Raw genomic sequence first — 14,927 nt, forward strand, 5'->3', positions numbered from 1 at the left:
GCCCCTCACTTCCAGCAGTGCCAAACTCCAGGCCTAGTCAGGGTCCAGTTGCCAATTCTGAAGTTGTTCAAGGACAGTCATCCTTCTGCATGGGGCTCCTTCCAACCTGAAGCTGGTCTTCCTTCCTCTCTCTGAGACTCACTCTCCCATACGCTTCTGGGATTCCATGCCACTAATTCAGTTCTGCCTCTTTGCTTTTAGATTAAAATTATCCACAAGAACCAAGCACCCATGATGATGGGACCTCCCCAGAAGAGCAGCTTCTTTTCCCTGAGAAGGAAGAGCCGTTCAAAAGACTAAACAATGTGCCAATTGCCAGCTAAACCAAGACAGAAGACAAGAAACTGTAACACACACACACACACACACACACACACACACACACACACACACTCTCCTCTCTAACCAGCAGAAGTTAAGCCACCCTTCACTCTGGCATACATTCTCTTTATTTCAAGAATGGACATACCCTAACAGAGCCAGTGCAACAGAACATTTTGAATGGACTTGGGGTCCACCGGGGTATGGTTGGCTCATGCAGCAATCTCCACATTCCCAGAAGGCCTTGGGTGAAGCTTTCCCAGATTGAAGAAGAACTCCCCCTTCCTTCCCACCAGCCCTGTAAGTTTCCTCATGGACACTCGCAAGGAGCAGGCTGCAGGTTTCCTGCCTATGGTGAGATCGGATGTGGCCAAGGGAAAGAGCTCCCATTCCAGAGAGCCTACACAAAGGTGCCTCTGTAAAGAGACAAATGGCCTCCGACGCTCAGAGCATAACCCTTGGCAGGGCTCAGCAAGCGCACGTTGAGTTCTTGGTCGTCCTTCCAGCGAGAGCAACAGCTTTTCCCTGAACCTGCTGAGGAGGCAGAAAGGCTGTGCAAAGCTGTGTTTCCATTCTTGGTTCTCTTCGCTGTCAGTGGGCACTTGTTATTTCCCGAAGCCTTCTCCTGGTGGCTGTGTTTGTTTAGAGACGGCTCCAGGAGCCCCCAGAGCTGCCTGCACAGCATACCTTAGATGTGGTATTTATTTTCTTAGTCCTGTGAACACCTGGGAGGAAAAGCAGAGAAACTGGGATTTATTTTTCAAATTGGTGTCATAATATTGTATAAAAAGGGAAGGAAAAAAAACCACCCCCAGCTTCTTTCTTTTTCAAGCCAAAGTGTGTTTCCTGTTTGAGTTCCAAGCCCTGGTGGCAGTCTATTCCTGAAGGCAGAGAAGTCAGGCGGGAAAGGCCGTTTGCTGAGGAGACCAGGAGACAAACCATCAGGTGGCTCCTCCAGCCTCTTTGCACCTAGTCCTCCCAGAGTATGACCTGAGGGCCCTTCTGATGGTCTTATTTGTGTATATATGTGTTGCGTATATATTTATAAATATAAATATTTATTTACTGATGGACTTTTCCAGATTTAAAATATATATTTAGCATAGGAACAGAAAATGGAAAAGATAAAGAAGGGTTTTACTCCTCCATTCCACCATTTCCTTGTCAAGACATATTGCCCTGTGGTGACTGTGAGATTTAAGGGAAATGAAAGTAGATTCTTATCATAGAGAAACTGAGGATTCCTATTCTGGATCATTAAAACAACCATGAAATATATACTGGGCAGGATTTATTCTTCCATTTATCAGATAAGAAAACCGAGTCTCGGAAAATTAAGAGACTTGCCCATGATATCTTGGCTAATGTGGTTTGGGAATAGGTGCCACTTAAGAAGATACAAAAAAAAAGAAGATACTCGATAGAGAAAATAACCACACATCTTGGAACAGGGTCATTTCTGGTCACTGAGAAATGATTCCATTTGGATCCAGGTTGCCAGGGAAGAATGAATGTGCAGCACATGTGTGCATAGGGCAAGCCCACATGAGAAAATGAGGCCTCATGATTGATGCTTCTCAACGATTCTCTTTGGCCTGAACTGATGAGAAGTTGGTCTGAGTTGAAGGCACTGAACAGATAATCAAACTCTCCACATATCACCTCATCACGGTCATCATAGTCTCTCAGCACGGAAACAACCTGGCTGGCTGCAGGGATAACCTCCGTGGAAAGTCACAGGAGGACTGACGTATCTTCTGCAAGGTACTACCAGCCAGTACGCAGAAGGGTCTCAAAAAAGCTCAGTGGGCTTCATTCAGCTGGTGCTGGCATTACCCTCCTTTCCCGAGAGCAAATGTCTATGGAGCTTCTTCGATAGAAGAAACATTTGCTTTGCTCCCTCAGGCCTCCATCCCCTCTGAGATTCCTCAAGAGGAAACCTGGGCTCACTGGACATTGCTCCGCTGAGCTTCCTCTAATCTCCTGGCACTGAGTCAGGAGCTTTGTTCAAGGAAAGGAAAATTACGATTGTGTGTAAAAATTGATTCTAACTCTGAAGGAAGCAGTCATCTATGACCGTGTGGACTGGACATCTAGGACCATCCTGCTCAACCTAACAGTGCAGAGCACCAGGCAAGGGGAAAACCAGGCCACCCGAAGAATCTCCTGAGGAATTGGAGCCATGGTGATGGGATCAACAAGCTCCAGAATGACAGCAGGTACCATCTTGGAAGCCAATTGATTCTGAAACACACACAGGTTCAGGTTTGGGGTCATCAATGCTAAGGCATTTACAGAAGTGTTTGCATGTGTTTCAGCCCTGATCCCCCAACACTGAGGCTGTTGACACGTGGCACTATTATGAACACATGAAACTGATTCTCAGAGATTCACAAATCAGAGAAACTGGCCCTCTGCCCACTCTACTCTAGTGCATAGGACTTACAATGTTGCTTGAGAAACATGTCCCAAGTCTTCCTTAGAGCCAGAGTATAACAAACTTGGGTGGAATTTCACTTCCAATTTAGTACCTTCAGTAAGCCTAGGGTTGTTGTTTATTCTGATCTTGCCACTCATCCCTTAACTTCTGCGACTGTGATTTCTTACTATAGAGTGCCTCATCAGAGTGGACCTCACAGCAACCTCTGAGATTGGCAGAGAGGTATTATCATTCCAATCTTAATAATGAAAAAAACAACAACAAGGCTTACAGAGGTTTAGTAACTTCTCAAAATCACACAGGCAGTCGGGGGATAATTCAGTTCTGATTTCTCACCTTTTTCTTAGTCTGGCCATGCCACTGACATGTTCTCACCTGCCCCCACACTTCTACCCCACTAGCAATACAAAGAATAAAACAAGAATCTTTGACACCTTGTGTTGTCCCTGGACTAATGGGCTAGGAGTTGCTATGGCTTGGTCTTTGTGGGTTTCCTCCAATGAATTGAGAATTGAGATAGACTTAGTAGGATGATTACATTTCAGGTCAGAGACCAGCTCCTCTCAAGAGAGTTCTTTCCACAGATGGAAAAGATATGTTAAAATTGCCAAATAAATTAGGAAATACTTGGCAGAACCTGGAAGAGCCTCCAGACTGGAGTTACATAACATGTATATACATTATACATATGCACATTATATAAGGTAACATAGTACTTAATGTGCTGCATATATTATGTAAATTACATATTTGTGAGTAATCATGATAAATATAGAGACCCACTAATCACTTTTTTACACATACTCAGTGACAGATTAGGAAGTTTCTTTGCCAGAGAGTCTTAAAACTTACTCTCTCCTGCTGCTTTGGTTCCAAATCCTGCCAAAAATAATTGCATCAACTTTTCCCATCTCCATCCCCCTTTCCTGCTGGCCAAAATTCTCAGTTACCTCCTGTCCCAGCTAGTACCTTCTATGGAATACTACCACAATTGGGATCATAAAAATAGAATCATGTGGATGGGAAGGATCTAGACTCCCAGATTCCCTATGTCACAGGCTTACCTCCCCCCGCCTCAAAACTCCCAGACAGGTGAGTGCCTAATGCTAGTGTTAAAGGAAGAGAGGAAGGGAGATGGGGAGGGAGAGGAAGAGTCTTCAAGCAAGGAAACCAACTCTCCAAGCAAGGAAACATCCTAGTGTTTCTTGGCCACCAGTTCACGGATCCAGCAATAATCAATCGGGAGGTTATTTCAAACAGAATATCTGAAACCATAATTACCTAAATGTGTTTCACAAAATACTAGTATCCATAAAATGCTCCATGAAAAAAAAAGTACTAGATCCCCTTCTAGGAAAGTCATACAGGGGCTTATCTCTAAGAACTCACAGTAAAGAGCCATAGGGACCTTTATTTGTCTGCCAACATCTATAGATTAGAAACACTGCCTTGGGCCCACTATTTCTTCTTTTTGTTTTAGGGAAAGATGGGAACATGAAAGTAAACATCCTCTGCAATATTCTTCCAAAAAGTAATTTTCTCGGATAAGGAGTGTCCATTCTTAAGACACTCTTTCTTGTTTCTTCTATGTGATTGTTTAACTACTTTTATTGTTCCCATTGTTCTTCATGTCTTCAAGCAAGAACCTTGGATCTGGACTCAGCCCTCTGAAGGGATTGGGATCGGGGGGAAATTAAGGAGAAAACATGATAGCTGACAGGGGTCAGGCTTCATCTGTGTAGCTCCAGAGAACAGAACTCGGTTTACACAGCACAGTTGTAAAGACGTCTATTTTTACTCCATTTAATGACTGCTCTTAGAGGTGACCTAATAAGGCGAGTGCTACCTTGTGGGGGAATGAACAGCCACCAGCTCTTATAGGGAAAGCCTTGACCCAGTGGGGTGGGAAACAAGCAGTGGTGGTTCTACCTTGTTCAAAAAGCTGTTGAAGTGTTTTTGTAAGCATTAATGTTAAATCAATAGTTCTATTACTTCTTTTTGAACAGTCTACCTTGGCTTCTCTTGTTTTTTGAAAGAATGAAAGGTGACTCCCAGAGAGATGTCTGAATAAGTGGATACCGACCCGTTGTACCACACTTACACCTGGGAGGACTAATCTGACTCATTGTACCCTCAAGGGCAGCCAGTGGTAGTGATCTCTCCTTGGTAGCTGTGAGAATTAAAGGAATGAGTTACAGTATTAAGACAAAAAGAAATTTTGCATTTCTATCGGGGTCCATATTAGCAGTTTGGGATTCTTTTCCTGGTCACAAATACCAGACCTGCATCTGACTTGCAATAACAATGAAAAAGAAACTATCCCACATCTTGAATATCAATCAAATTTTAGAAAGAAAAGAAGAGCAAAATTGTACAGAATTGCACATGGGGCCATTGTTTTTAGCTCACCTGATAGTCCAGCATATTGGAGTGCATCGTGTAACTTTCTACTACAGAGAGGACTAGAGAAGGGAGACAGAAAAGGGAATTCCCATGTATTGCTTACTGGGTGCAAGGCACTGCATCAAAGTCTTTTCATGTGCTATCCCATTTAAACCTTAGAGTAGCCTACCATATGGGCATTGTACTTATTTCACAGGTATGGAATTAGTATATAGAAAGGTGAAGTACTTATCCAAGATCAGATAGATAGCGAGTGATAGAGCTGGGATTTGACATGGCTCTTTCTCACGTCAAAATGTATGCTTTTCTACTATATTTTAATGTCTTTAACGTTCTTATATAACTATTTCCCACCCTGCTATCATCCTGGGTGAGGTTACATGACATTGTAATCTCCTTTCTGGTCAACCTCTGTATATCCATCTAATCATATTCCTATTTAAGAACTTCCAATGCTTGCCCACATTTAAATTCAACAACCTCCATGGACAGCTGGAACCCACTACCTCATTCTTGCAATCAAATTGGCAGTCATCCCTTAATCATCAATGTTTCAAATGCTAACTGAATGGGACTCATTTCCCAGGCCTACATAATAAATTTTCTATTTATCTCTGTGAGTGAGAGAGCCCCAAGCACCCTTCTCAGACTGAAATGCCACGGTCAGCAGAGACTGGCCTGCTTGGGGAAGGAGAGCTAGGATTGTGGAAAGGAACCTCCAGCAAGAAGGCTTTGCATGTGATCCTCATTAGTGATAGGCGTGGGCTGGGCCATCTGTGTTCCACAGGAGAACAGAATGGCAGGCTGCCTTTCATATGCCAAGAGAAGCAATCTAATGGGAAGATCCAGAAAGCTCCAAAAACAGAGAGGAATTTTTCTTCATGGGCATCTCTGTGGGAAACCAGGGACATAGAAAACCAAAGGTTTTTGGAAATTAGCTGCTTCACTTGCTGGGCATTCCACCCTTGCTACCACTTTATTCTTCATGTCCATGGTGCAGGATGGCAAGCAGAGCCCTGCAGCCTCACCTACTAACTAAACTCCCTTAGATGGAGCCAATGATAAACCTATGTTATCCTGAAATCTGTGGAGGCAAGGGCAGGTACATTATAGCAAGGCATCAGAGTTTGCAATTTTAGCCTCCAAGTCTCCCAGGATCAGGAAACACTGCAAATAGAAGAGACCATTTAATTGGATGCTCAATGCAGATTCTAGAGAAGTAATCAGGAAATATGGAGGACTACTCTAAATGCAATTTGGAAACAAAGAGGATAACATCTAACCCAGTATTTAATGTTTAGTAGCTAATGAGTAAATATTTGTTAAATGAATTAATAGGTACAGTAAGTATAGTGAGTATTTGTCCTTCTACCCTGGAATAGATAGGGAGGGAGGTGGGGGAGGGGGGATGAAAGCTTTTTAACTAACAACTCAGGAACTTGAAACCACAGGATGTAGAGGGAGCTCATGGGGGCCTTTACCCAGACATCTGTTGACTGATGGATACAGCTAAATATGGATCATCAAAGGGCTTTCTAGGTCACATGGAGGGCAGCTTCATGATTCAGAAAATATGAAATTCAACTTGGACAGAAAGACAGAAATATTTGCATTCTACTTCTTAGAGATCAGGTCAGAATTGACAAAGAATAAAAAAACAGCACATGAGTGGAGTTACAACACAGTAAGAGACCCACATAATAAGATACAGATTCATGAGATGAAAAGAGATAGAGAACTGAAGATTTTTTAGCAGGTTTATTTGGGCAAGGGAGATGAGCATGAACACTGTGGTCCAAAAATGGAAAAGGGGACTGAGGAATCTTATATTTTTAATGCATAAAGTTGAGTTAATGGTAAAATAGAAATTTCCAGGCATTGATAAAATCATTCCTAAATAGCAACTATCATTTATTGTCCAGTCCAAAGCCTATTACTTTTTAAAATATGCTTTTATTGATTTTAGAGAGGGAGAGGGAGGGAGAGATAGAAATATCAATGATGAGAGAGGATCATTGATTAGCTATCTCCTGCATGCCCTCCCCCCAAACTGGGGGATTGAGCCCACAACCTGTACATGTGCCCTGACCAGGAATTGAAATGTGACCTCCTGGTTCATAGGTCCACCACTCAACACTGAGCCTCACCAGCTAGGCCAAAGCCACTTTTAAACTTCACAAGAACCTGAAGTTGGTCCTATGTGGTTCCCCATTTGACAAGTGAGGAAACTGAGAAACATATGAGAGCAAACCTCATGCAGGAAGATCCAGGATTCAGATCTGTCAGTATCTGTCTTCAAAGTCCATGTTCACACCTGCGGTGCCCTCACTGGTTCCTCTGAGCCTCAAGCATGGTGACAGGGATTTGCTACCCCCAAACCAATCCCCTGTACATGACTTCCTTCTCAAACTGAAAATCTAAGTCTCTCTCCTCCCTCTTCCACAGAGCAGAAGTGGCAAGTACCATTCATTTGGGCACAGAGGCACACTGAGGAGAAGGGGCAGATGTGGGCAGCAGAAGGTCCATGCACACCTTACCCACCTCCCTTTTTCTTAGGTTCACTCTCCAAGACACCAGCTTGGCCATATCCTAAGACACTACTCAGAAAATAGACAGCCAACAATGAATGCCCAATGAAGAACTCTACGAGATCAGAGCATTCACATAATATGAAACGTCATATTAAAAGATTCACAGAGACAATGTTAAAGATCAAGAGCAGTGAGCCCTAACCGGTTTGGCTCAGCGGATAGAGTGTCAGCCTACAGACTGAAGGGTCCCGGGTTTGATTCCAGTCAAGGGTACATGCCCAGATTGCAGGCTCAATCCCCAGTAGGGGACGTGCAGGAGGCAGCCAATCAATGCTTCTCTCTCATCATTGATGTTTCTATCTCTCCCTCTTCCTTCCTCTCTAAAATAAATAAAAATAATTTTTTTAAAGATCAGGAGCAGTGAAATGAGGTCAGGTAGTCAAACATCTGACTTAGTAACTGATAGTGAAAGGTGGAATGGAAGTTTGAAGTGGTCTTTTAAAAATCTCTTAGATGAATTATAATTTGGGGTTAAAGATGGCTTCTAAAATAATGTCCCCCCCCCAAAAAAATTTTTTTTTTAATTTTTTTCCTTTCCAAAATAAATTATTTTTAAAATGGAGTCTTACTAAGAATTACAAGGTAAGGGATAATAAGATGGTTATTTCTTTTTACCTTAGACAGTACAAAAGGAAAGGAATTTATAAACCCCACAGTGTAAGTGTCAATCCAGAAAGAGATTCCAGAAAGTCAGCATTTTCTGTTGAGGGACTAGACAACAGTAATTAATGAATTTATTTGTTTATCTTTTTTATTTTTTTAAGAGAACTGGTACCTATTGGTTACCAGAAAATGGCATGATCTTCAAAAAAAAGAAAACATTTCCTGCTGAATATTTCCTCTCTCCCCAACACTCTTGAGGTAAAAGGATTGAGAACTAAATCTTTTCACTTAGAGAACCACATATGCATGGAGGGTGTTAATAATAGAGGATGTCAGTGAATTGTTGTTCGGGGCTTGCTGTCATCATACTCTGCTACCACCAGGCATTAAGGAAATGATCATAAACCTAAGAGGATGAAGCAATTTCCACCTCCATCCACTCCCTATCAGCCTCCTGAAGCTCCCCCATCCCCAGTTAAATACACTTCCTGGAATTAGAACATCTGGTAATCATTTCTTTTTATTATGAAAATATTCAAACATATGGAAAAGCAGAGCCATGAGTATAATGAGAACCCACATATCTGTCACTTAGAGTCAACAGTTCTTATCATTTTGCCATATTTGTTTTATCTTTTCTTTCATCAAAATATTTTAAGTGAATTATAGATGTCATGACATCTCACACCAAAATATTGCACATACATCATCATGGGAGATCCTTTAAGTGTTAGAGCTTGTGTGTGTCCTCCACGTTGCTGGAGAAAGATGTCAGAGTGTTGAGTATATGAGCTCAGTCATTTCCCAACTGACTGACTCCAGTTGTCACAAATAGAAGTTAATCAGGTATCACTATAAGGAAGGTTTGGCTGTACTCAAAATGTTCCTGATTGATCTGGAAAGACAAAGGTAAACAGCACATTAACTAAATTCTCAGAAGACACTAAGTTGGGAAGTGTTAGAAGCAAGAATGATGCCGGAGAGAAAATGCAAAGTGCTTGGAGGAGTTAGAAATTTACCTGAATACTGTGTGTTCTTATTTTTTAAATAAAAATTGTTTAAAGCATTAGCAGTTACATAAAGATTGGGCACAGTATTATTTTGGACAGGTGAAACATCGTATCTGCAGATTCATTCAATCAGATTAAAACACATTCTCATCATTGCCTCCATAAGTGAAGAATATGGAGCTAGACTGGGGGAGGGGTAAGCAGCTGAGATGTACAGACAGATCCTCCCCCTCCACTGGGACACAACTGAACTGGAAGTGTGTCAACCCCCAAGAGAATGTCTGGGAAGCCTGGTTGAGAGACGTTGGCTCCCTTATGCAGGATGAGATTTTATTTTCAGGAGGCAAAGTGTAAGGGAAGTGGGTATTATTACACTTGCTCTGTGCTTAGCTACTGGGGTCAGGGCAGGCAAACTGCAGATGTTCTGAACAAGATATAGGCAAGATGTTGGTTAGTTTGCTTGCAAAAGTCTGCTGGCTCAGTGATTCTTCCAAACAAAAGGGAAGCAGGTAAAATGAGACAGCAGGTTCCAGAATATTCATCCTGTCTCAGTCAATAAATGAAATGAGTTTCCTATTCAAGAACTACCTAGCTGATGGCAACAACCGGAAATCAAGACCTGATACTCAACCATGGCCTGATTCTCAGCTGTGGCTGGCAAACCTAACCCAGCACCCATCTAGCTTCCCACACATTAAGTAGGAAAAGCTTTCTTAACCATCCCCTCAGTGCCTATCTGCATACCTTTGACTCATTAAACACTCCACCCCACCCTCCCTTCCCCCATACTGTAGGGAGCAGCTATAGGGTTAAGCTCATGTGCCCTGCCAGCACAGCCAAGGGTTCAGTGAGCCTGAGGGGGGGCGGTGAAAGATGTAGAAAAGACAGACAAAGAGAGTAAGCTGCGTCTAGGTCAGTGATGGCGAACCTTTTGAGCTCAGCGTGTCAGCATTTTGAAAAACCCTAACTTAACTCTGGTGCCGTGTCACCTATAGAAATTTTTTGATATTTGCAACCATAGTAAAACACAGACTTATATTTTTGATATTTATTTTATATATTTAAATGACATTTAACAAAGAAAAATTAACCCAAAAAAATGAGTTCACTTGTCACCTCTGACACACGTGTCATAGGTTCACCATCACTGGTCTAGGTGGATCTTCCTGTGCCTGGCTGAAGCCACAGAAAGAGATCCAGACAGCAAGCTGAGCCTTTATTTTATAGCCAGAGGTAAACAAGGTAGTGGTCACCATAGTTACAATGTTCTTGTGAGTTTCACTTGTTTTGGCAGCACTTGCTGCATCTCCCACAGCCCATTAACTACCCAGATAAGATCTAGGGAGCCTCATAAGGTCAAGCCTAATTATGCTAAGAGGACTGTGCCCTCTAAGCTGGGACTTGTTTGTGGCTTTGCCAACTGGTCAGTCCGAGGCTTAACCCTTTAGCCGCTCCCTACACATACCGTGGCGTTCATAGACCAAGCATCACCTTCTCCTTGCCTACGTTGCTGCCATGAGCAATGAACGTCCATGTTAGTCAAATGAAAATTATTTTCACCATCTTGAGTGTAGGAACTTGTTTTCTTTCCAGAGCACCCCATTCTTTGAAAGAACACAGTCTCTTCTGATCTCCTTCCTCCAGCCTAACCCCTAGCCCTGATGCCCAGGATCTGCAGATGGGTGTGAAAACACATGAGCTCATTGGAGCTTATGTAAGAGCTATTGGCAGGCCTTCCCGGGAGATGGATGGTGGCCGGGTCTCTGCACCCTCCCATTGCCTTGTGTAGGCAACATGATTTTTCTTTTCTCTATCTCCTCAAAACAGAGAGGCTTACTTGTACTGCTGTGCCTTAGCCGTGTGTAGCAGTAGTCAAGGAAGCACAATGTTCCTTCCTACATTCCAGTGATTAAAACTGGCACAGCTTCCTGATGGGAGGAAATAAGTATTCAAAAGACCAAGTTCACTTGTGTGTTTTGAGCCCCTTTCGTGGTGGCACTGCTCCTTTTCTCAGCTCTTTGGATCACCACAGAGGAGCAATAAGAGGAATAAAATGGGATCTGAGGACAGAAGCCTCCTTGACATCTCAGAGGGCTCCAATTTCAATGTCCCTTCTGAGATGTTGGTGAACAGGGTCTAGGGCAGAGAGAGAGATGAAATAAATGGGAGTTCCCATCTCCCGACAAAGGAAAAATAAAAAACATTTATGGAAATCTGTTGGATATTCTCAAAGGCAGGTCATCTGCAGGAAATTGATCCTGCCTCCAATTGACGTGGAGAGAACGCCTTTTCTTTCCCAGACTCCATTTTCTGGAGGCCAAGAAGAAACTTTTGGGAACTGTACTCAGGAAACAAAGAGAAGTGAAGCGACCCAACCTCCAAACTCAGTGGGTGTTTTACATGGCTTCCCAGAGGCGAAGGGAAGGTTTAGGTTAGGACTTGGTTTTTCTCCAGCCGTTGAGGAAATGGGAGGACCCATGATGATGTGATGCTCTGCTCTGCTGCCTCAGTTGCTCTGGGCCCAGGTGCTGGAGGCAATGCCAGAGAAAATTGGGGTCTCAGTCGGTGCTTGTTCTCAGTGTCCTTACTGAGTTCATAGACCATGACCCAAGGCACTTCCTGCCCACACAGCATCAGGTTGGAAAATGTACTCCTCAACCTCTGCTCAGCACATCCCTGCTTCTCACATGGGACCAACTCTACTTTCTGGCCTGACAAGTACCTGGGCAAGTCCTATGATATCTGTTTTCCTACGTGTACAATGGGGCTGGAGAGGAGGACTAATACAATTATTCACTTATTCATTAATACATATTTTGTTATTTAACAATGTCTATTTGCCAGGCACTGCCCCCTAACTTAACATGGCTCAATGCAGTCCTCTTACCTCTCATCTTTTCCCATCACATTCTGCTTTTCACAACCTCCACTCACCCCTAGCTCCTGCTTCTTTCACTTTTTCTTCTTTTATTCTCATGATATTTTTCTTCTACCCCCCCCCATGATTCTATTTTTAGAATATCCATACATAAAATCAGAATGTCTACCCACTTTGTTAACTCCAGGCAAGTCTGTGTTTAAAAGGCCCAAGAAAGATCAGAGGAGTGCCCAGAGCCCAATTTCAGGGTGTATTCAAGTGTCTCACAACTTCTCCCTTCAACAAATTGTCCTTAATGTCTAACTCAAACCCCTCTGTTCATTGCTACTATTCTTTTTCTCATTACCTTTTGAATCACATCTCAGGCATAAGGTATCTGTGTGAGTATAAAACTGATGGGAAGTTTAACCCAAAGTGACATAGTGAACATCCATATCATAAGGATATTTGTTTCCACGTAACAACAGAATCAGGAACCAAGAAGGGACTAGAGGCCATGGAAATTAAGAGGGGTTAGCTTCTGTAAAATCAACAGAAACAGAACAAGTAAGCAAAAAACCATATGTATAACCCAACTGGAGTCACAATTTCTGATAGACTATTTCAATAAACATGAAAAGTCCATTGAGCAGGGATCATAGGCCCCTCCTATTGGAAAGGCCCTTCTTCAGATGTCATTGAATCCAACCTTGCATACAGAGTTGGTAGCCAGCATAGTATAATGTCTGTGCTCTGATGATTATAGTTGAATAAAGAACGGTGGCCATTCAGCATTGGTTCCTATGTCACCACAGACATCATTTCTCTCCAAAGCCATTCTCCCGGGCACCTGGGTAGAGGCGAGCCATGTCTACACGTGGACAGTGCCTAATGCTCCAGATATTGCCCTTTTTGTTCTGTGGAAACCTATCAAGGTAGCTTACGGTCTTTTTTTTTTTTAATCTCTCACCCTACACACACACACTCCCTTCCCTGGCTCACAGTCTTGATAGAGGCAGTGTGTCTAGTGACTAGGTCACCTGAAAAGGAGGTGATTTCAAAAAGTGCAACATTTTATTTATTATTTATTTCTTCTCTAGATAGCAAGAGGCAGGAGAGTGAACAGAAAAGAAGAGGATCCTACAGCAAGTTGCTGACCCAGCTTACAGCACAGCTGCCCTCTTTCATAAAATGGGAAGAATCTTTTGTGCCTCTCTGTACCATTGTCCTCAATGCTCGGTAGCTATCACAGAGAAGTTGCTATTGTTAGCAAGTAATCATAATTCCAAGAAGCCACCAGCTAAGGGGGTTCTGATGGATGCTTTTCTCTTTCTTCAGAAAACAAGTAAGACCCCTCTATCTTGGAAAAGCCTAACAAATGTTCCCTAGAGGCTGCTAAGGAAGGGAGCCATTCCACATCCCATGATGGTGTGAGGGATGAAGAACCCTGCCTGGGAAACAAGAGCAACACGGGGAGTGGGCTACAGTCCTATCTCAGCCACATGGCCTTGGACATGTCCTTTAGCCTTCTGGGTCCTCTCTTTCTACCAAACAAGGAGGCTCTAAAGACCTTCCCACTTCAATGACCTTGCCTTCACCTGGGGCAAATACTAAGGCCATCAGAGAGAGGGCAGGGTTCTCGTTCCCCTGGGTCTTCCCCCAGCCCTGCTGACCTAGGAAGGCCACTGCCAACCCTCAGCCAAGATCTACCTTCCCTCTTGAGGATTGGTCATGCTCAGAAATCAACTAATTTGGGGGACCAACATGAAACAAAACACACTACAAGGAAACTCTTTGATAAGCTCTCCACCTAGGTACACACACACACACACACACACACACACACACACACACACACACACATCTACAGACACACTCAATCCCTAAAGTGTAAGTATTTTCCCTTCCATGTATCAAACCTATTTTACCCTTTCTAACTGCCAGTGTGTTAGGAGAGAATTCAATCCCACTAATGGAAAACACTGCTTCCTTTTAGGGAGCTTAGCTAAACCTCAGTGTTTGGGGGTGACCCTGGGCACAAGTTGAAGCTACAGGTCCCAAAACACATTAACTGCAGCCCAGAAATGTAGGCTCTACCAGCCGAGACTGAGGCAGTAAATAGTTAGCACAGTGCCAGGGTCCAGATCCTTCCCTCCTTGCTTGTCCACCTCCACTGCCTCCCCCACCCACAGATATGTTGTTCTGTGGTGGTGGTTGCCTGTTCCAGCCTGCCCGTCTGCCTGCACAGAGTGCCGTGGACTTATTCTGTAATGTACTGTGTATATGTATGTCCTGACTGTGGTTTACTACAAATAAAAATGACAGCAGATTGCTGACCTCTGACTTCTTAGTGGTTTCATGCTATTGCTTGAGAAATCCAGATTGTCTGATCAGCCACAGGCACTGGAGACACACATGCTCTCCAGACTACCCTGTAACCTTTCCACACTTGCCCACTACCAGGGAGGTTCCACTGATATGCCAGGACTGGTAAGAATTGAAGGTCTCTGTTGCCACTTTCCAGGTGTTAAAGGAGAGTGAGAGGAAGCCAAAAATCCTATAAAATAAACCCTTGCTAAACATTATGTATCTATCATCTCACTGACATCTGAAAACTCTCCTGTGAAGTGGTTAGCATTTTATAGGTGAGAAAACAAAGTCTCAGACATGGTAATTAACTTGCTCAGCAAGTAGCACAGTAA

At 43.2% G+C, this 14,927-nt stretch overlaps 1 protein-coding gene across 4 annotated transcripts in view; it reads left to right on the top strand.

The window, feature by feature from the left end:
• Positions 1-14,568, top strand: part of DGKG (diacylglycerol kinase gamma) — a 206,065-nt gene extending 191,497 nt beyond the window's left edge. For all 4 annotated transcript variants that reach the window (XM_036349800.1, XM_036349802.1, XM_036349803.1 and 1 more), the window contains 2 exons: positions 202-2,540; positions 13,326-14,568. In XM_036349800.1, the coding sequence (XP_036205693.1) occupies positions 202-300 (99 nt within the window). In that variant the 3' untranslated portion in view covers positions 301-2,540; positions 13,326-14,568. The remainder of the gene's footprint in view (positions 1-201; positions 2,541-13,325) is intronic.
• The last annotated feature ends 359 nt before the right edge of the window (positions 14,569-14,927 follow it).

Source organism: Myotis myotis, unplaced genomic scaffold (genome assembly GCF_014108235.1).
Source record: "Myotis myotis isolate mMyoMyo1 unplaced genomic scaffold, mMyoMyo1.p scaffold_m19_p_2, whole genome shotgun sequence".
In the NCBI taxonomy this organism is placed as follows: Eukaryota; Metazoa; Chordata; class Mammalia; order Chiroptera; family Vespertilionidae; genus Myotis; species Myotis myotis.